Source organism: Phoenix dactylifera, chromosome 4 (genome assembly GCF_051530095.1).
Source record: "Phoenix dactylifera cultivar Ajwa chromosome 4, Ajwa_hap1_PhDact_Kaust_v1.1, whole genome shotgun sequence".
Classification (NCBI taxonomy): domain Eukaryota; kingdom Viridiplantae; phylum Streptophyta; class Magnoliopsida; order Arecales; family Arecaceae; genus Phoenix; species Phoenix dactylifera.
This window is the reverse complement of record NC_143193.1, coordinates 3,426,076-3,447,539: the sequence shown is the minus strand read 5'-3', so window position 1 is coordinate 3,447,539 and position 21,464 is coordinate 3,426,076. Positions and strand designations below refer to the sequence as shown.

At 39.8% G+C, this 21,464-nt stretch overlaps 2 protein-coding genes across 11 annotated transcripts; both read right to left on the bottom strand.

The window, feature by feature from the left end:
* On the bottom strand, positions 1-12,010 carry LOC103718322 (uncharacterized). Of its 10 annotated transcripts, none has more exons than XR_016400142.1 (7): positions 11,184-11,554; positions 2,679-3,073; positions 2,537-2,602; positions 2,121-2,240; positions 1,917-1,977; positions 1,419-1,582; positions 1-923 (listed from the first exon to the last, which is right to left on the bottom strand). XR_016400142.1 is itself a non-coding variant. In XM_088719612.2 (7 exons), exons 3-7 carry the CDS (start codon positions 2,754-2,756, stop codon positions 1,533-1,535), a joined length of 327 nt encoding a protein of 108 aa, XP_088575738.1. In that variant the 5' UTR covers positions 2,757-2,763; positions 11,184-11,224; positions 11,575-12,010; the 3' UTR covers positions 1,282-1,532. The 10 variants fall into 10 exon arrangements, 8 of the variants coding, with proteins under 8 accessions (XP_088575738.1, XP_008805302.1, XP_026664748.1 ...); XR_015976994.2 differs by having other exon boundaries at positions 1-1,106; positions 2,169-2,240; positions 11,184-11,553; XM_088719612.2 differs by lacking the exon at positions 1-923 and adding an exon at positions 11,575-12,010 and having other exon boundaries at positions 1,282-1,582; positions 2,169-2,240; positions 2,679-2,763; positions 11,184-11,224.
* Positions 12,011-15,942: 3,932 nt separating this feature from the next.
* On the bottom strand, positions 15,943-17,277 carry TSO2 (Ferritin/ribonucleotide reductase-like family protein). The gene has a single exon (XM_088719606.2). It carries the CDS (start codon positions 17,176-17,178, stop codon positions 16,153-16,155), a length of 1,026 nt encoding a protein of 341 aa, XP_088575732.2. The 5' UTR covers positions 17,179-17,277; the 3' UTR covers positions 15,943-16,152.
* Between the last annotated feature and the right edge of the window lie 4,187 nt (positions 17,278-21,464).

The window sequence follows — 21,464 nt, the reverse complement described above, 5'->3', positions numbered from 1 at the left end:
TTTTAGTAAAATATATATATTAAAAAAAAAAAAAAGAGAGAGAGGAGGCCAATAATTTTGGACAAATCCCAACAGTCTTTGGCAGAAGCAAACTTTCAGATGAGTTTGCAAAGGAGACTGGAGAGAGTGATTGGCATGAGCACTGAAATCAATACTCTCACTCTCAATCACAGCTCAGAGTTTGTCTCCAAGAGCATAACTTAGTGGGAAAAGAAAGGTGAGGTGACCCTAATCACTACTGCTTCTCTGCAAAACATCTCCTACTATGAAATCATCACATCACATCTGCTACAGAAGTAAAGCCTGCCACAGTCCCCTTACCTGACCCCTGGCATCTCCTTGCCTGCACCCAATATCTTAGTAGGTTGGTGGTTAGCATCTTTTGAAGGGAAATGCTTTTGGAGCCAAGGAGACATGAAGCATGTGTGAGGAGAGGTACTCCACCATTAATCTCAGCTTTTGGCTGATGCTCTCAGCAAAACCACAAGGTCCTGTGTCTGTGATGTAAGTGAGGTGGAGAGCTTGCACCCTTTTTGGACAATGATTTATATATCATGGTCTCCCACTACTGCTGAGGAGCACCTAGTGGCCATCTTTGGTCCCCATCAGCTTAGCTTTAAAAGTTGAGGCTTGGCCATGCTTCAGTCCATTAAGTCTCTCTGGTGGTCCTCTAAGAACCTGCTAGCTTCCAAGGTGGCACATGATCCTCCAGTGTACGCATCCTACGAACAGTCTGATAGATAACCAACTGTTGATCGAACATCACAACGACGCAACGGTGGCTAGTCAATGGAGCTGATCGGATGTCTGCATCCATCTGATGGATCCCCACAGATTTTGTGTCATCATGGAGAATGCAGGCTGATATAGTGGGATGCATGCTGGGAATCCAGGTGGGGGACCATGGTAATCTTACAGTGGTCCTGAGATAGGATTTATGGTCTTTAGCCAAAGTCCGAGCAGAGAGAGACACGGGCAGTCCTTCATGGATTTGATGTGCTACCTTTCTTTGACTATAGAACTAGTGATGCAGGTGGAGTGAACAACACCTTTGTCGATGAGATCCATGGGCTGATTGCTACATGATACAGTTTCTCATACATGCACTGCCAACCGCATGATCATGTCATGCTTTACGTTCTTGGCTTGGGTTTGTATTGGGATAGGAAATATTGAGATATTTTAAGTGTCTTGGTGGGTGCTTTGATTTCAATGTAAAATTATGGAATCAAAGTTATAACAGAATTTTTACCATGACACTGCATATCAAATGAAGAAAACTGATAAATGTTCTCACAGTTATTATCACCATATCTTATTATGATATCATATAACAATTATAAAAACTTGATTCTTTTCGAGACATATGTTTACAGTGATAATAATATCTATAAGATACTTGGTAAAAAAAAAATTACCTGATTCTTTTCAAGTCTCGGCACTTCCTTCAAAACCTCGAAAAACATTCAGGAATTTTGTGGAAGAATTCAGAGAGATTCTTTACATCATGCACCGATGCAGGGCCCATGCGTCTACGGCTGGTGGGTGCACGTTCTTGGAGGTTGGTGTCCTGACCAGTATCCTGCAGCATAAAACATACATGATCCTGCCAAATCTCATATAAATATTATCAGATAGTGAGCCATATAGCGACTCGTGACCGGTAGCACTGACCCTAGTAGACCCTGCAATTAGGCTTTTTCATTCTCTTGAAAGCCAAAATTGGATAAATTAACCCCTTTTTTTTCATCATTTATTATAACCTAAATGAACACTGTTATATCCTGTACAAATTGTCCATTAAGCATCACTAATGCTGGCAGTCACACTGGCCAATGATTTCTCAGCACAACCAACTTAATCAACATTCAAATTAATGAAACAATTGTCAAAATGAAGCAACTAATCCTTTATACCTCCCAACATCGAATCAAAGCCTGCAGGTAACACTGTGGAAGTAGATAACCACGACTGAATCTGGACAAGAATCAATAGTTACTGAAATAAGCTTGAGTCCATGGCTCATCTAAAAGATAAAGATAGAAAAAGTATACGAAGCGGTAAAAGATTACAGCTAAAGAGATAAAAAAAAGAGATGTATTTGAATCAATCATCAAAACCATTTATTCTTCAGACGCCTCGACAGAGGGTGAGGTTCTCCTAACCACCTCTTGAATTAGATCTGGTGTAAGAATTGCAGCACTGCTACCAAAATTAGCCCCCTCCAATTGCTCGTGCAGCTGCATCAGAACAGAATTGGACCAAAGGAATCAATCACTAAAACCAATCTTGTCTGAAGGACCATACTACAGGAGACAAGTTGATCATCCACAAGGATGAGAAAGAGGACCAAGGAAATAGAAGAAAGGGCATACTACCCTCAGAATGCAGACACATCCATCTTTAAATTTCAAGGTATATTACTCCATGCAAAGGTCCATTCAAACCTCACATTGTGACTTCACAGAGACATGCACATGCATGCACGCAAATAGAGAGAGAGAGAGAGAGAGAGAGAGAGAGAAGAGGAACATACATTTTCAATGCTTGCAGATCGGTCCTCTGGATTATACTTCTGGCTTTGCTTTAACATCTCCAATTGCTGTAGTGTGTTCATTTCAACTTTCAGTCATTTCTCAAGTATAGATCCTAAATGATAGAATCGATATATAATCTACCTGCTCTTGCATTTTCTGCTCAGTAAGCATTTTTCCTGCAAACTCACTTGACTCACACTCAGCCTCATCAATGGCCATCTCTTCCCTATTGTTATTGGTAACATCAGAATCTATGATGACATGCTTTCAGCTGATTATCACATCCTTGCCAGGAAGAAAATGTAAAGTCCAAATACAATGGATTGATTGTCGGATCATCTTTGCATGGTCAACCAGATATAGATAGGATAAGGTGAGTATTACAGTTACAAGAAAACTCTGACTCTGATGCAGAAAAGACCTTGTGCAAATGATTCAGAGAGGCTTAAGGGCACAAAGGTTGTTCCTGTTGTCTTCTAAATATCCCAGTTGACACCAACTTCCAGTCTCAGGAATAATATGGGAGTGCTTGGTTCCTGAAAGAAATTTAGTTGGTACTCTTGTATTGGATAATAGTCAGGACTAACAAAGCAATCAAGCAAGCAGGCTTTAGTCATTAGAGACTTCAACTCTACATCGTGCTTATTTATGTGGACAATTCAACAATATCATACTCATAATATTATAAGTACATTGTTTCATAAACTACAAAGGACAGGATAAAAAATTATATGAGAAAGCAGAGCTGAACAAATTGAATATAAAGTGATGAAAGTTGACTCAACTGATATAGCTATGTGCAGAAAAGATCTAAGGAGACCTTGATAAAAGAGAGGTGCTTAGATTTATGTTGAAATGTCACCAATAGGGAAAACATAGAACAGCATGACGGAAGGGTGGAAAAGATTTGAAAAGTCTTTTACTGAATTTGAATGTGATTTATAATTGGAAAGCTTGGTGTTAGATTAATTAGATGGCACCAAATAGTTGGGAAAAAGATCACGGTTATGATTGCAGGATTTTAGTATATCTCTAGTGTTGCCACTAGCTAGAGAACAACCTTACTTGCATATCCATATGCCAAATGGTTTTTCTTCTTTCTTCTCCCTCTCTGGCTCTCTTTACTTCCTTTATAGTTGTTTCAAGTAAGGTTCCAGGTTAAATTTTGTCTATCCTACCATTAGAAGCTACATGTAATGTCTTTAAATTAACCTAGAAGCCTTCATCTCTCTGTATAATATTGTTTTTGTGAAGTCAGTTATCTTACAATCAAAAAAAGAAATTAATATTTGATATAAGTAGTAGCATATTGTATGATAGTTGTTATTACTTAAGAATAGGTCTAGAACACTGGTTTTTTAAGTGGTTGAACCAAAAAATTACAGGATTATGACAGGTAGGGTAGCTATGATTGCATTGCTACAAGCATGAGGGAGTGATTTTGTTCTGATATAGAGAAGCTGAGAAGACATAAACGCTAATTACCAGATGTTACTGGACATGCTATCAAGGAGAAGCTGTAAGCTGAATTTTAGTTGAAAAAATTAGGGCTATGGAGTTTGATAAAAGGTAGTGTGATTAGTAGGGTCTCAACCTGGGTTCCTAAGAAGAGAAAGGTGAATTTAAGATTTAATATATACTTAATATTCCCTTCCCCGCTTTTCAGTGAGGTATGGATTTGGATGCTGATAGAAGACAGGAATAAGTCCTGACGCAGGAAAAGCTGAACAAGGTAAAATGCAACCAACAAGCATTTGAAACATAAATGAATGAGAACTGCTGACTTCAATTCATTCAATTAGTATAATGGCATGTATGGTCAATAACCATGAGGCTTAAAGATGGACTCATCTGATGTGAGTATGCATGGTAGCTGATATTTATGGTCTAGAATAATGGAAAGATTGGCCAAAGATTCTTAAGTCAGAGCTTAGTAGCAGGAAACTTCTGTTTGGAGTGCTGCACACCACCTACTTAAGAAGCTCTCAGGAAACTCACACTCTGGAGACTTGCTCCCACATCCTCTTAAAGCACTTCATTTTCTAGATTATTTTTCTTTTTCTTTTTTAGAGAGAGAGAGATTTGCTTCCCCATACCTGCACACACCCAAATATGCTCCTGAACCAGAAAATGGTTAAACAGATAACTGAAGGGTGGAGAAATGGTAGCTGAGTTGAAGATGTGGAAAGAGATTTTTTTTCTGCTGTATGAGGGCTGGGTTGGGCTGGACCACCTATATACTTTCAGTTTAGCCTAAGCCTGGCCCAAAAATTAATAAGAGATTAAGTTCCAGGCCCAGCGTGACCTGACAGGCCAAAAACCCCTGCCTAAGCCCGTCCAAATTTGGGCCAGCAGATCAGGCAGGTGGACCGAGCCAGATTTGCTTATGTCTAATCTGAAAATGTCTTTTTAAAAAATAATCTGTTTTGACTTTGGTTAGTGCAAAAAAAAAAAAACATGAGCATTAAGAAACACAACAAAGTTAACTTGCAGCATCTTGTCCACCAAATATAAATTTCCATGGGATCTGGTCTCTCATAATATTTCCATAAAGTCCTTTTGGAGTAACCCATGCATTTCTTAAAGATCTTGCTTTCCAAAGTACTTATAACTTTCATATTCTTTTGCTACTTTAGCAAATATGGTTTTTCCCATATGCAGATAGATTATAATCTTTACCCTTCTTTTTAGCCATCTTGCCTGTGACACTTCCAAGACCAATTTGGACTTGGACACAAGCAATCTCAGAATTTCTTTCTGAAATATCATGATGGTGCAAGACATTAATAGTTTGGTTTGAATTTATGTTACAGCTTCAATAGTTTTGCTCTTCCTATGATGAATCACATCTTTTGGTTTTAGTTCACTAATAAATCTCTTGGACTTTCATACTTCCAAGTTTCATGGAGTTCCCATACAACAAGGAGAAATGGAATAATAATTAATGCCAAGTCAAAGAGGATTGGTAACAAAGAATAAATTAAAGTTTTGATGTAGAAATGCTACTACAGTTACCCAAAAGTTAATTTGTCATTCTATATATCTATATGCTGACTTTCAGTTTTAGGGACAGCCAATTGCTTACAAAACTTGATTACTTATAAGGCCACAGTTTCTCAAAATATTTCAAGATGATAGAATGCTTAAGCATTCAAACTTTATTATACAAAAAGGTTCTCCGCTGTAACAACTTTAAATGTAAAAATTACCATAATCCACTTTGTCCATAAGGGACCTAATAGGACTTTTTAACGAGTTCTTGCATACAATCTTAGTAAGTTATTCTAGGAAAATAAAATTTCAAATAGGCTAATAATATCTCCCAAATCACATATAAAGGAGGAACTACCTAGTTAGATATATTGAGTATCATTGAATATAATATTCCATATTGTGTTTCCTAAAAACTATTAAAGTGCTCTTTTAAGCAGCCACTGGTCACCATCAAATCCTAATTCTGACATTCACAAACCACATCAAGATTTAGGTTACTTGATATGATGTTGCATGTATTCGCCGATGCAGACATAAAAGAACATAGGTCAAACTTTAAAGGCCCAACCTTAGATATATGGAATAAGGCTAAAGGTTTGTGATTATTGTTCAAGCAACTAACAGATTAAGCTATTGACTATTTTTTATTTTTTCAATAAATTAGATACACATGGAACAAAATTATATTAATATTGCTTATGTGAAATTTATCTTATCTTAATATTTCTCTAAGATTAGAGAAAAAATATTAATTTTTGTATCCATATCTTTGAACCTAGATTATCTAGCAAAATTCATCTTCTTTTAGATTGCACCAAATTCTAGACTTAAAAAAAAAAAAACTCTTTTCTTAATTGCTTTTAAGTTTTAATAAACAACATGTGGAATAACAAAAATATATAATAAGAGAAAATAGACTAAATTGCAAGTCCACTGGCCAGGTTAGGGAGACACACTTTCTTGCAACAAATTGGTAAAATTGGATCATCAAGTCCATGTCATTCTCGTATGTGTTTACCTTTACCAAGCAAGCAGTCCCATATCTTGGATTTGTGGTAGGCTAAAATGGCTAAGGTTATGATCTTGCATCAAATAAGAACCACCAATAAAAATTGGGGATGGGGAAAGAGAGAGAGATACACAGTACAAACACTTTAAAGTAAAATATATACCTAACAGTAAATGAAAAAAAAAGGTTTTGTGCTTTGTGTTTTCATGTGTTGCATGAGTATTACAGCTTACATACAAAGAGGTCATATACATCCTTCGTTGTCCATAACAATGGTAACTAAGCACCAACTACCAAGTGCTAGAAAGTATGAATTATGCAATGAATCTACTATAGATGCAGCAAGAAAAATCTTTGCGTTACAATGCAAATTCTATCAATGCATTTAAAATATTGGCATATCTACATATATGAAAGGTAAATAGAACCTTATCTATCATCTATATCTCCTACAATCCCTCGCCCCCTCCCCCCCTCCCCCCACTGATCCATCAACTCCCAACCAAGGTCCATACTTGTACTGGTACACTATCACTTTGGTACACCACGGTCGAATATGGTACAATAGGCATCCTATATAGAGACAACTTTCAACCTCCTTTTTCTCTCTTTTATCATAGTACAGCCCGAAACCAGGTGGTACAAGTTAGTAGAGAATGGTACACATTCCAGTTTCGGGTAGCATGAGGCGGTTTCACTCGGTATGGACCAAATCAAATATTAAAACCATATTAGTACAGTATGGCATTATTAATATGGGTCGATACGGATCGGTATGGTGGACTTGCTCACAACTAATCATGGACTAAAAATGCACTAATAGATGTTAAATATAAAAAGTATGTATAAATCTATGAGGACATGTGATGCAGCACTGTCTCGTGAGAGGAGTGGGAGAAAGGAGGAGGAGAGAGGAAAGGAGAGGGAAGAGGAGGAAGAAGAACAGAGAGGGGAGAAGAGAGGAAAATAGATGGAAAGCAAATTTGTTCAACATTCATCATCCTGTCAAGAAATGCATAGACCCTATATATAGGGTTACGAAATACGAAAAGGTCCCTCCAAATGAACTAATCCAAAAAAAAGTCCCTCCAAATAAACTAATCCCACAAAAGCCATAACATAACAATATGTACATAAACCCAGTCAACATAAAATAAACTAACATCAAATCAGTCCAGCCATAACGAGAGTGGCTAGACCCTCCTCCTGCGACGACCGTAGACCCGCGTCACTGGCGGTCCGGTACTGGTGTCCGCACCAACTTCCCCCGGGTCAGAAGAAGTCAACCTCGACGAATGCGGCGCAGTGCAGCTCTGGTAATACTCCAAAAGGTCCGGATCAATGCGCTGAAGCTCCTCTCGTGTGATCCAAGTCGAATCGGACTCTGGGCGGCCACGCCAACGAACTAAAAAACGCTGAATGCTACCAGCACTAGATAAAATAGTTTGCTCGTCTAAAATGGCATCAATAAGTTCTTTCTGTGCTGGTGGGAGAGGCAAAGGGAAGATGGTATGGACTCAGGGATATGGGAGGTAGCGGGATCAAGATGGGTCTCAACAAAAGGGTCATCTGGGATGGATGGTGGACCCTTGTAAGTAACCAAATCTTCAATATTAAAAGTGGAGCTGATACCATAATCTGAGGGGAGGTCAAGAACATAGGCATTCGTGCCCACCCGGTGCAATATCTGAAATGGTCTCGTGCTACGATCCTGCAGTTTCTTAACGGTCCCCTGCGAGAACCGCTCTAGTCGAATACGTACCATAACATAGTCCCCAGGTTGGAATATTTTGTCCCGTCTATGAGAATCAGCTTGCAGTTTATATTGAGCATTACTAGCATGCATGCGCTTTTGGATTTTCTGATGTAACTCATGAATATGTTGTGCAAATGCGTGTGCAGACTCAGAAATCCTAACATGGGGTGACATTGGTAAAAGATCTAAAGGTTTTCGAGCTTTGTAACCATATACGACCTCAAATGGACTCATGCCGATGGACCGATTGATTGAATTATTATATGCGAACTGTGAGACAGGAAGAACTGAATCCCAATTACGAGTATGTTCACCCACAAGGCACCGTAAAAGGTTACCCAGACTTCGGTTTACCACTTCTGTTTGGCCGTCAGTTTGTGGATGGTAAGTAGTGGAAAATTTAAGTTTTGTACCAACCGAGTGCCACAAAGTTTTCCAAAAATAACTCATAAAACGTACATCCCGGTCAGACACGATGGTGTGGGGAAGGCCATAAAGTTTAACAATCTCAGCAAAGAAGAGTTTGGCCACTTTGGAAGTATCCGCGGTTTTGGAACACGGAATGAAGTGGGCCATTTTGGAGAAACGATCCACTATAACAAGAATAGAATCATGTTATCGGACAGTACGGGGAAGACCAAGCACAAAGTCCAAACTAATGTCATGCCAAGGACGATCAAGTATCGGTAAGGGGGTGTAGAGACCAGTGTTTTGTTTCTAGTGTTTGGCTAGTTGGCACATTCGACATTGGCTAGTGATTTTAGCAATGTCTCGTTTTAGGCTAGGCCAGAAGAATTGACGTTCGACCTCTTCGATGGTCTTATCTCGTCCGAAGTGTCCGGAAAGGCCACCGGCATGTACTTCCCACACCAAAAATTCTCTTACTGATGTCCGTGGGATACAGAGCTTTGCTGCTTTAAACAAATAACCATCCTGAAGATAAAATCCATTAAATGAGGGTTCATGTCCATCAGCAATGGTTTTGTAGAGTTCTCCAAAATCGGGGCAAGTGGAGTAGTCATCTCTGAGTCTTTCGAAGCCCGTAACTTGTACAGACATGGTCGAGAGTAAGGTCACTCGCCGGCTCAGTGCATCAGCAGCAGTGTTGGAGGCACCCGATGTGTGTTTGAGCACCAAAGTATATTCCTGAAGGAACTCAACCCATTTGGCATGCCTAGAATTCAACTTCTTTTCGGAGTTAAGGTAGCGAAGAGCTTCATGATCGGAGAAAAGTACGAATTCATTGGGTAGCAGGTAGTGGCGCCTGGAGAGCCTGGACTACAGCATAAAATTTCTTATCATAGGTAGAGTATTTTGCTTAGCCTCGTTTAACTTCTCACTAAGGTATGCTATGGGATGGCATTCTTGACTGAGCACCCCACCGATGCCAAGGCCAGATGCATCACACTCCACTTCAAACGCCTTACTGAAGTCAAGCCAATGCATAACTGGTGCCTCCGTCATCCGCTTCTTGACATCGTGGAATGCGTTAGCAGCAGTGCTAGTCCAATGAAAGTCGCCCCTTTTTAGGCAATCAGTGATTGGGGACATTAGTGTACTAAACCCCTTTAATGAAACGACGGTAAAAAGTAGCCAGCCCATGAAAGCTACGAACCTCAATGATGGTTTTTGGTTCAGGCCACTCGACTATCGCAGTGACTTTATCAGGGTCAGCGGACAAACCTTCTGAGGAGACAATGTAACCTAAGAAGTTGACATAAAATAAACTAACATCAAATCAGTCCAGCCATAACGAGAGTGGCTGGACCCTCCTCCTGCGACGACCGTAGACCCGCGTCACTGGCGGTCCGGTACTGGTGTCCGCACCAACATGTCTATATATAGCTTTAGAGCCTCATCCTATGTGATGGCAATTTTTTGCGTCGAGGCCAAGCAAAAAAAAAATGTAAACGAATAGTAAGAATCGCCATATTAACAATTGATGTTCAACACATCTAGCATGCTTGTGAAAGATGGGTTGTGTACTGCTTGGATGACACACCATTTATCACAATAATGAGAAGGAAAAGTAGATGGGGAGATGGCAAAGCTGGATGACTTTCACAGCTACATGAGCCACCAAAGAATACACTTTAGATACTGAAATTGGAAAAGATTAACTTTCTTATGCTTTCACAAGATAATAATGATGGAACGCCAATGGTTTAAATCAATATGTTAGACCACCTGCACTATTAGCATCACTCAAGATTCAATATCTAGTGGAGGCGAAGAAAAGAGTAAGAGAGATAGGAGTTCAAGGGTATTACAAATTGCTTAAGTGATGGAGGGAAAAAAAAGAAGAATGAGTAATAGCAGTTAAGGGTATTGCGAAATGCTTAAGAGAGCTATCTAGAAGCTAGAGTGAAGCGGCAGAGCAAAGTTGTTGATGATGGGTCACCGGGCATTCCTTCCTGGGCGCTAGGCAGCCCAGCAACCTAGGTGTCTCATGCTTTCCCAGGTTTCAAGCAGGACAAACATCTGAGTGCTTAAGTTGAGGCATGTACTGCTAAGTGATATACATGTATAAAAATATTAATCTATCTTATTAATTGCTGACACATATAATGAATAATTCCATGGCAATGGCAGAATGATAGGTGATGCATCCATTATACTCCCAAAACCCATCAATCTATCGAGACCAATGATCGAGCAGGTAATGGGCAACTAATATCCACAATCTGTTATGCTGATTGATGGGGAAAAAGGAGGGGGGGGGGGGGGGGGGGGGGGGGGGCAAGAATAAATTAGGAGAAAATGTTGATTCTCAGTGTTATTAATCAAAATGACTAAACAAAAATCAAAAATTTAGCACAAGATCGAGCACAAGAACTCACATTTAACATAAATATATAAGAAATCTATTGGTGATTAAAAAAAATACCTGCTTGTCCTTCATGGCATCAGCAATCCGCTTCTTGACTTCTGAGGATCCAAAAATGCATGAAAACAAGAAATCAGAAAAGAAAACGCGCGCGCAGAGAGAGAGAGAGAGGACCGGGTTGGGAGGTGAGGACGGAGAAGCGATTATAACAGATTATAACAGTTATACCGCTATACCACTTGATGGATTTCTAAGATGGATTAGACGGAGAAGCGTCTAAATAGCACGTAATACCACTAGATTTCTATGGAAACCAGATTATAACAGTTAAAATGACCGTTATTTGGCTCAAAAAATAGTATATTAAATTTTTAACATTTAATAATCATTGTTATAACTGTTATATTTATATATATATAGATGATACAGTAGAAACGGCCACTTTTCTCACCGCCTCGACTACGTCGGCCAAGCCATAGAGAATTAGCCAACCACCAACAAACAGCCCATACTTGGTGTTTGGCATGGGGTGATGACCTCAAGATCCTGGATAATATGGATGATATGATTCGATTGCCGTATTTGGTTACATACCAATGAACTTATAGAGAAGTATCTCAAATTACTCCCACTCCTAAATCGCTATGCAACCCAGTGATGTTAAACTTGTCACTTAGGATAGGTTTCTAAAGTCGCTCTAGAGCAGTGATGTCGTGCTAAAATATGGGAAGAAAAGTGCCCTCAATCTAGCCAGAAAAGTTATTTCCAAAAATGCAGTTCTCTCAAAAAAAAATCTTCCAGATAGGATAATTTTGATAATTCCATAAAAAAATTCTTTTAGTTGGAAAAGTTTGATAATTCCCTTAAGTTACTTTGATAGGTTTCGATTAATTTTTGGTTTTATTGAATTGACCCGTAATGATAGATTTTGGTAATTTAATTTATGTTCATGTATATTTTCTTATGATTTGTTGGGTAATCTGTTTAATAGTTGCAAATTTTATGAAATATACTGGAGGTAATTTTGGTATTATAGAATTGGTAATCCTGGTTTCCATCATTTACCAAATAAGTTAATCATAGATATCTGAAGATCTTCAATCACTAGAACTAGAACGTAGCGAGGATCAGATTACCCTAAAAACGAGGATCATCAGTAATCTAAGATCACCCTAGTGATCTTATTTGAGTCACCGAAAGACATCGTAAGGGTGCACATCATATCACGAGCTAACGTCCAATCCAAACCATCACATAAAATGAGTCCCACCAAAACACTTAGGACTCGTTTAGCTTGCAGAAAGAATTCTCCCTGAAATATTTTTCTAGAAAGCTAACGTATGAGTATATAATGTTTGGAAAAGTGGTTTTAGCATATTTAATTGACAATAAAAAATGTCATATTCCAAAAAACTTATATTTGGTTGAGCATCTATTTTTTTTGGAAAGTTGTGTAAAATAAATGTTATGCCCTTAATAAAGTAAAAGATCTCTTACCCTATTATATCTAAAACTTTAAGGGCACTGTTGGCCAAAAAAATATCCCAATTTCCAGCCAGTGGAAATTAGACTTTTCCATATTCTGATAAATTTTTCTTTTCTACAAAATACAGGTATCTTGCTTCTATGGAAAAAGCAACTTTTCCATCTCTTTTCTTCGAAAAGTGCAACCAAACAAAGACATATTTCTTTCTATTGACTACATTTTCCCATATCCTTTTTTTTCATGAACCAATTCTATAGGTTATTGACATCCCTTATATCGAGGTGAGCACACATTCTGCAAACACATGTCTTCATGTGCATAGAGATATGTCTTCTTCCTCAGGATGCACATCCCCGTCTCCACAACAGACCTAGGGTAATAGTTACCAACCACCGGTGCTGGACAAGACCGAAGAAGCGAGCGCATGGCAACACCCTTCTGATGATTGGAGTTGCTAGACGATGCTGACCAACGGCGAAACATGGAAGCTTCTCTCCTTAACTCGCATCCACCAACACATATGCCCCAATGCATTAGAAAATGTTAAAATATTTGTAAAAGAAGAGAAAAACAGAGAAAAAAAAAGGAAAGATAAAAGTAATTTTATTTTTTTGTTCCATTACATTCGGTACATCTCGAGGGTTATATATACTTGTGTACAAACTCCATATAAGAAAAATAATATACGCTAATATAAGATCATACTAATAAAGAAAAATAATACTCGTCGATGCAAGTTGTCATGTGATTTCTAAAATTGCTCTAATCAGATCATGCTAACAAAAAAAAAAATGTTGACCGATACATGATTATGCTAACAAAAAAATATATTATAAACTGATACAGATTGTTACGTGATCTCTAAAATTATGCTAATATCCCTCCTCAAACTCAAGATGGTACTATAGGTGCCAACTTGAGTTTGGAAACTAGATCATTAATATACCTAGAAATTGATGTACAAGATCAAGAGCTGAAGTAGCAACTCAGAAGTTGGCATGATAGACTAGGAGCCGACATAGTAGCTGGGAGACTAATGTGGTGGTAGATCGAGAGCTAACATGGCAGCAGAGAGGCTGATGTGGCAGAGCACGAGTTGTTATAGTAGCTCAGAAGCTGATGTAGCAGATTAAGAGTTGACATAGCAACTCAGAAGTCTATATGGCAGACCAATGTGTCAAACTGATGTGACAATGCTAAATTTGAATAGCAGAATAGAAGCCGACATAGCAGCTTAGAAATTGATGCAGCAGATTAGAAAGCTAACGCAATAAACTGATATGTTTGGTAATGCTAACGTAGATAACTGATGTGATAAACAATACGTCCACTGACATGGCTGACTAAAATAGCAGACTGGTGTGTCTGACGATATGTCTGACTAACGTGACAAACTGACGTGTCTATTGATGTGGCTAATTGACTTATCGATAATGTGGCAGCAAAAAGATATATAGAAGATCATAGTTGTAGCGAAGATAGGGCTCAAAGAAGATAACCAAAGATCGACATAAACGGAGGCACTATGGAAGAGTAGCAAGAGACTTTGAATTGGATGGTGAAGGAGTCAAAGACAACAAATGAAATTAGAGATAGAGAGAAACAGGCCGAGCGACGGTCAGAAGGGACGACCAAAGATCTAAAGATAAGAAGAAAAACAGTGGATAGAAGTTGCAGATCCATTAGAAAATAAAGAATCTTCGAATATTAATTCACTGAAAAATAAAAGATATTTGAGTGCTGATTCACCCAGGAGCAAAGATCGCAGTGGAGGTCTTCAAAGCATCTAGACATGGCAACGACATGCACAGCAAAAATGGAAGAGATGGTGGCAATAGATTAGGTGATCGGTGATTTTGATACTATGTTAAAATACTTGCAGAAGAAAAAAAAACAAAAAAAAGAGAGAAAAAGATTATTCTATTTTTCTAGTTTATCTCATTTAGTACATCTCAAGAATTATATATACTCGTGTACAGACCCCATACAAAAAAATATAGACTAATATAGGATCATGCTAATAAAAAAAATAATATTCGTTGATACAGGTTGTTATGTAATTTTTAAAATTATTCTAATAAAATCATGCTAACAAAAAAAAATAATACTGACTGATACATAATAATGTAAAAAAAAAAATTATAAGCTAATACAGGTTGTTACATGATTCTAAAATTACACTAACAAAAAACATCATTAACATATAAATTCATGATAGGCATAAGCTGTTGATATTGACCGCGTGATGGCAAGAATAAATCCAAAACAAAGCATAGAAATTAAAATGTATCAGATATGGACTGCAACTTCTTCATGCCATGTCCCTCAGCTAGATTTATGTAAACTCAATAGAAGTCCTGATGATCCCCAATTAAAACAAAATTGATGGAAAAAATATCCCCATCAAACTGCAAAAAAATTGCTTACAAGATCTCAATGGAGTATTTGACCCCAGAACACCAATTGCATGTATTATTTACAAATTTGCTCACAAATTCTCCATGTGTGTGACTGTAACAAAGGTTGATAAAATTCATAGACAATTTAAAAAAGACATCAAAAGAGAAACACAGGGACCTCTGGCATTGAAATGCTCTTTCTATTGAAAAAGAGAATCAAAAATTGGAAGTTTTTGTTCCCACAGCATAGATAAACTCAAGCATGATGACACCAAAAAAATTAAATCAAAACCTTGACAATGCATTCATCTTGCTTCAATGACAATCTTCTCATGCTTCATAATCACTGCCAAGTGCACTATAATCTGCTTCACTGTTCTCAACAAGCATGGGTGATGACAGATATTTGCTAGAACTACTGTTCTCAACCTCAACCAAGCAAAATACCGTGTCGTGGTGTGCAATTAAAAAGCTAGCATCACAAGACAAAGAAAATACCAATTACAACAAAAGTGATGTCATATTTCCCGTAGCATCCTCCACAGACCACTAACTTTGGTGCAGACCCAGGAAGAGATCCATTCCCTCTATCTCTTGGAGGCATTACTTCAAACACCAAACGCCTCAACAGAAGCAAAGCAAAATACTATGACGCGGTGTGCAATTAAAAAGATAGTATCACAAGACAGAAATTACCAATTACAATCCCGTAGCATCCTCCACAGACCTCTAACTTTGGTGTAGACCCAGGAATCTCCTTTGCAGCAGCTCCATTCCCTCTCTCTTGGAGGCATTACTTCAAACACCAAACACCTCAACAGAAACAAAGCTTTTACCCAGGAATCTCCTTTGCAGCAGCTCCATTCCCTCTATCTCTTGGAGGCATTACTTCAAACACCAAACGCCTCAACAGAAACAAAGCTTTTCCACAGTATACAAAAAAGAATCGAAAGGCAATCGATGGCTTTCTAAAGATGATTAATAGTATAATTAATACATTACTTATAACGATGCATAAATCATCAGCCCACGCAACGAACCAAAGGGAAAGGGAAAAAGCAAGAAAGGAATTATTACATAGAGAGAGAGAGAGAGAGAGAGAGAGAGAGAGAGAGAGAGAGAGAGAGAGAGAAGAGAGATGCATTCAGAAATCCTCATCCAACTTGAACACATGGTTCCCTCCATGGCCGTTCCCGTTCAAGCTTGACATAACGGACGCCTTCTGGTATTCTCCGACCCTCTTCTCGAAGAAATTCGTCTTCCCCTGAAGCGATATCAGCTCCATCCAGTCGAATGGATTCGCCACCCCATACAACTTCCCGCATCCCAGCGCCCCCAAGAGCCGATCCGCCACGAACTCAATGTACTGGCTCATCAAATCCCCGTTCATCCCCACCAGCGCCACCGGCAGCGCGTCGCAAACGAACTCCCTCTCGATGTCAACGGCGTCGGCGATGATCGACTTGATGCGGTCCTCAGAGAGCTTGCGGTTGAGGAGGGAGTAGAGGAGGCAGGCGAAGTCGCAGTGGAGGCCCTCGTCGCGGGAGATGAGCTCGTTGGAGAAGGTGAGACCCGGCATGAGGCCGCGCTTCTTGAGCCAGAAGATAGAGCAGAAGGAGCCGGAGAAGAAGATCCCCTCAACGGCGGCAAACGCAACTAGACGCTCGGCGAAGGATTCGGCGGACCCGATCCACCGAAGGGCCCACTGGGCCTTCTTGGTCACTGCCGGGACGGTCTCGACGGCGCGGAAAAGGCGATCTTTTTCGTCTGGATCCTTGATGTAGGATTCGAGGAGGAGGGAGTACATCTCGGAGTGGATGTTCTCGATCGCGATCTGGAAGCCGTAGAAGGCGCGGGCCTCGGGAATCTGGACGTCGGACATGAAGCGGATGGCGAGGTTCTCGAGGACGATGCCATCGGAGGCGGCGAAGAAGGCGAGGATGTGGGAGATGAAGTGGCGCTCATCGTTGGTGAGGGAGTGGAGCCAGTGGGGGAGGTCACTGGAGAGGTCGACCTCCTCGGCGGTCCAAAAGGAGGCGAGGGCCTTCTTGTACATCTCCCACACCTGGGGGTAGCGGATAGGGAACATCGAGAAGCGATCGAGGTTCGGGGCGAGGAGGGGCTCCTCCATCTCCTCCACGGCGCAGGCGCCGGCGGGCATCGACGGCATGGTCGAGAGTATTTCCGGGAAGAAGAAAACTTAGAGACGGGGATGTTTTGGGAATGGAGGGAGGAGGATGGATTGTTGTGGAGATAAGAGGATGGGGTTGGGGGACTTTTATAGGGAGATTTCGGGAATTGGGGGAGCGGGGAAGGGCGGGGAGTTTGAAATCTTGGGGCGAGGCTTACCGGGGAAGGAGAAGGGATCGGATCACCGCCGTTGGTTAGTTTTAGAGAATTGTTACCGGATTGATCGTTAATTAAGCATGGTGGGGACACCGGCGGGGGAATTTGATGCTTCCGGGGGAAGGAAGAAAAGCGTACGAAGGAAGACGCGGGTACGGCGAGAAAGTAATTTTTCCTGGATAATTTAAAATTTTGGCGGGATGATTTGGACGGCGCGTGTTGAGTTGGCGCGGGAATCTTCAAGCCGGGCGCCGCGCATTTCGACATTCTGGATGAGGCGGGGGAAGCGGGCCCCTGTTTGCCACGTGGACGATGATGATTACCACGTGGGGACATCCGTATGGGCGCGTGGATTCCCGTGACTTCCTCGTGAAACTACTTTTATTTGGAAACAAACTAGTGGCTAGGACTTCCTGCCCTCGTACACACGTGGCCCAAGTCGACCACATGATATATTCGGGTTTATTACAGGACTGAAATGTATAAACCGACCAAATTAAATTTAGGTAATTTATATGCAATATGTAGCGTATAATTTGCTCGCATACCCTATATATTTCTTTTAAAAATCATTTATTATTTTCAAATATATGATATTTAGAAATGTTTCAAAGGTATAATGATAATTGAATTTACCAAATACTGTTTAATTATTTGAGATCATGACCTGATTGGTACCCCGATTCATGCCTAACGTATGCACGTTAAAATGTGGATGTTGGCATATCTAAACATGGTTATTGGCTTAATATGGCTTGTGAAATTTTTCTTTTTATGTGAACAGAATTTCAATTTTATTCTTACATGTTTAGGTTGATATTTATATTTCTAACCACCTAGTTTGTTGAAGTTCAATAATCCAACTTAATAATATGCTGGGTGATGGGGCATATATTTGTTGATTTATGACTACTATCAATCTCGATAACAGGCCAAATAGGGGCGGCCCAATGTATTTAGAGGCCTAAGGCGAACTCACTAAAAGAGGCCTTTTTTTTAAATAATAAAAAAAAATTAATAAATGCAAAATACTTTAAAAATTTATTTAAAAATAATTCATTTAGCTTTTTGAGATGCAAATTTACTAATCAAACATTTTGAGTGCTTAAGTGAATATGAATGTATGCATGCACATGTTATGTAAGCATATAAATGAAACTACATATATTGTATAAAATCTTACGAAGGAAATTTCTGAATTCTTCAGGCAGCTAATACACTAAACTCCACCGTTGTCAAGCAATCCAAATGAGAACTTTGAAGCGATGCATCCACAATAAAGGCGCCGCAAATAGCGCATTGAATAATATACACCATTAAAAAAAGTTCATAGCAAGAACATATGGAAATTAAAATTATCAAATGTCTTAAAAAATAAATTAACTGCTCATATGCCACACTAGAACCAAGGACAGACATGACAACAACATAAGAATGTAACATGTCATCAAGTAAATTTGATAAAGCCCATAGCAAGAACAGAATGCTCGGCTCAAAAAGTATCCAAACATGAAGCACATATGGAAAGAGAACCTTGCATAATATGTGGTGATAATTTCAGAAAACGCTTGTGCATTTCAAAATTTTGAAGAGGTAAAAATTAATCATATAAGCCTACATAACAGCCCTAAACATATTGAAAAAAGAGTATCTAGAGTAAAACAGATTAGAAATTCATAATACAACAAAGAATGCGCAGCTACAAAAATCACAAATTCAGACAACTAGTATACCAAGAAACCAATAACATTATCAGTATCTCCACATAATCTTCCGCCCAACAAACACTACAAGAGAAAAAACGCAAGCCATAAGATCTTGTACCTCAGAAGTCAGAATAACAAAACCTGAAATCCCCACCCCCCAAATCCAAACTTTCCATCAAATCCAACAAAGAAACAAAAGCCACCTCTAAATACTACTTAAAGGAAAAGCTAGACACTTCAAGATTCTCAGGACTAAAAAAGATCAAACAAAACAATAGATCACAAATTAAAATTCAAAAAAGAGAGAAGAGAAAAAGGAAAAAATTTATACCCATATTTGTTGCAGAGATTTGCGAATCCACCCGATTTCAGCCAGCCTGAGCCCGAGGGCGGTACCACTGTGGCCCGGGCTGCAGACGTCGACGAGCCAGAGCCGGAAACCTTGACAGAGAGCAACCCAACAGTCATATTCGGCATGCAGCGATCATTCACCGAGGAGTCCTTCGAGAAGGATGACAAGGAGGAGAACTGGGAAGCCGGGGTCTTGGACCAATCGTAAGTCCTAGATCGATTGGCAACCGAGGGGAGGGGATAATCATTGTCGGAACGGCGGTGGCAGGCAAAGAGGCCGAGGGGACTGCGATCGACGACGTCACAGAATAGGAGGCACTGGCCGCAGCGGAGGGCAGCGGAGGCGGCGAGGGACTGGGCCAGGTAGTTGGAGTAGGAGATGGTGATGTGAATTGCCATGGCTCCGATCTTGGAGAAAAGGAGCAAGATCAGATGCACGGGGTCTAGAGGAGAGCGCGAAGGGATCGAGGGGAGGCTCGAGATCACAGAGAAGAAACCCTTTCTACAGAAGAGATCACCGGATCGAGATCGGAAAAGGAGAATCGAAGGGGTTACGAGGAGACTAGGGTTTGATGGACGGGATTAAAGTTAGGATTTCATTGGTTTTCCAAGCTCTCTTCTTCCTTTTCCCAAAAAAAAAAAGCTCTCTTCTTCCCTCGAAGGGAAGAGAGAGAGAGGGGGGCTAGGAGAGGCCAAGAGACCTCTACTTTTCAGACTGTTTCCCACGTCTTTTCAGCCTCTGGTGCCCTGGTGCGATGGGAAGTCGGCAAGTAGCCCATGGTCTAATGGAAGTAGCCTCTTGCAGTGCGGAAAGTAGCCGTAGCACTGTAGCAAAAAAATTTAAAATTTTACTGTAGCTTGTATTTCTCTGCGGTGGGCCTTGCTTCGGCCCGAGGCCTTAGGCGACCGCCTATCTCGCCTAAGGGTCGGGCCGGCCCTGAGGCCAAACTACTGACTTCGGCATCGGCCGACTTGCTGACCTAAGTAGTTGATCGAGTTGTTAATCTATATAAATAACTAACAGTAATGAGCCACGTGTCTCTAAATTAAAGCGCATTTAAGACGGTTAAAGTTTATTAAAAGAACGGTTATAACCTCACGCACTTATAAAGCATATTGCAGGATAGCTACAGCTTATCGTGCATGTGGAGTAGTTACCGCACAACCTGCGTGATTAAGTCCCACAATGTGTGTAATGTGCGTGCGATTACTGAGCAGTTAAAATACACTTCCACCTTACTCTATAGTCTATATAAATCTACACTCAGGGGATCTCTCATTCTTACATTGACACTCTCGCACGATCCTCGCAAATTTCTGTTATTCTCTAAAATCTTGTTCGACTTAGATAATGGAGGGTTCCCTATCGGACAAAATCCAGCAACATTCGGTGTTGTCTCTTTTTTTTTTATCTTGGACTTCGACCTTCGAACCAATCTCTTCGTCCAAGCTCAGCCACAACTGACCTCACCGTTCACCAGTCGTTCAATCTTCCAACCACTCGTCCAATATCAGATTTTGGCTAAAACATTGGGAGATGAAAATTGATTTTAGTAAACTTGACTCGACTTTAGCTTGATGTAAACCTAATAGTTTACTTGATATATGATGTATATTTTTCTAAAATAAAAATTTTACGACTCTTATAAAGCAGCTAGTGTGTTTAATTCCATGCTAGAAGGTACTCAATCAATCCCTATGTTACAACCATCTTTCAACCATGCATTCTACTTGGTTCAACCCTTGCTTTATCAAAAACTCTGACATTTATCTGTGAAGAAAAAGCAAGATTTTAATACCCAGTTATTGGTTATTATTATAAATAGTTTGTTCCTTTTATCTTCAAAATGTTATGTGAGAATAAAGTAATAATTTTATGACAATTGCCAATAGCCACTGCAGTGGATGGTAAAGAAAAATCATCTTAAGTCACCATGCATGAATGAATATTTATGGACATGTAAATTTAAAAATTATTTATTCAAATAAACAGTTTGCTTCCCAAGTCATCAGTTTGATGGAAGCTAACGCAATCCCTTTTGGTGCCAGTGAA

What these genes read in the sequence shown, in the direction of transcription:
- LOC103718322 (XM_088719612.2), bottom strand. Translation starts at nt 2,756, where the DNA reads ATGGCCATTGATGAGGCTGAGTGTGAGTCAAGTGAGTTTGCAGGAAAA. An exon ending in GATCTGCAAGCATTGAAAAT is followed by an intron (nt 2,241 to 2,536) that starts GTATGTTCCTCT and finishes GTTCTGATGCAG; the next exon opens with CTGCACGAGCAATTGGAGGG. An exon ending in CTTTGATTCGATGTTGGGAG is followed by an intron (nt 1,583 to 1,916) that starts GTATAAAGGATT and finishes TTTATGCTGCAG; the next exon opens with GATACTGGTCAGGACACCAA.
- TSO2 (XM_088719606.2), bottom strand. Translation starts at nt 17,178, where the DNA reads ATGCCGTCGATGCCCGCCGGCGCCTGCGCCGTGGAGGAGATGGAGGAG.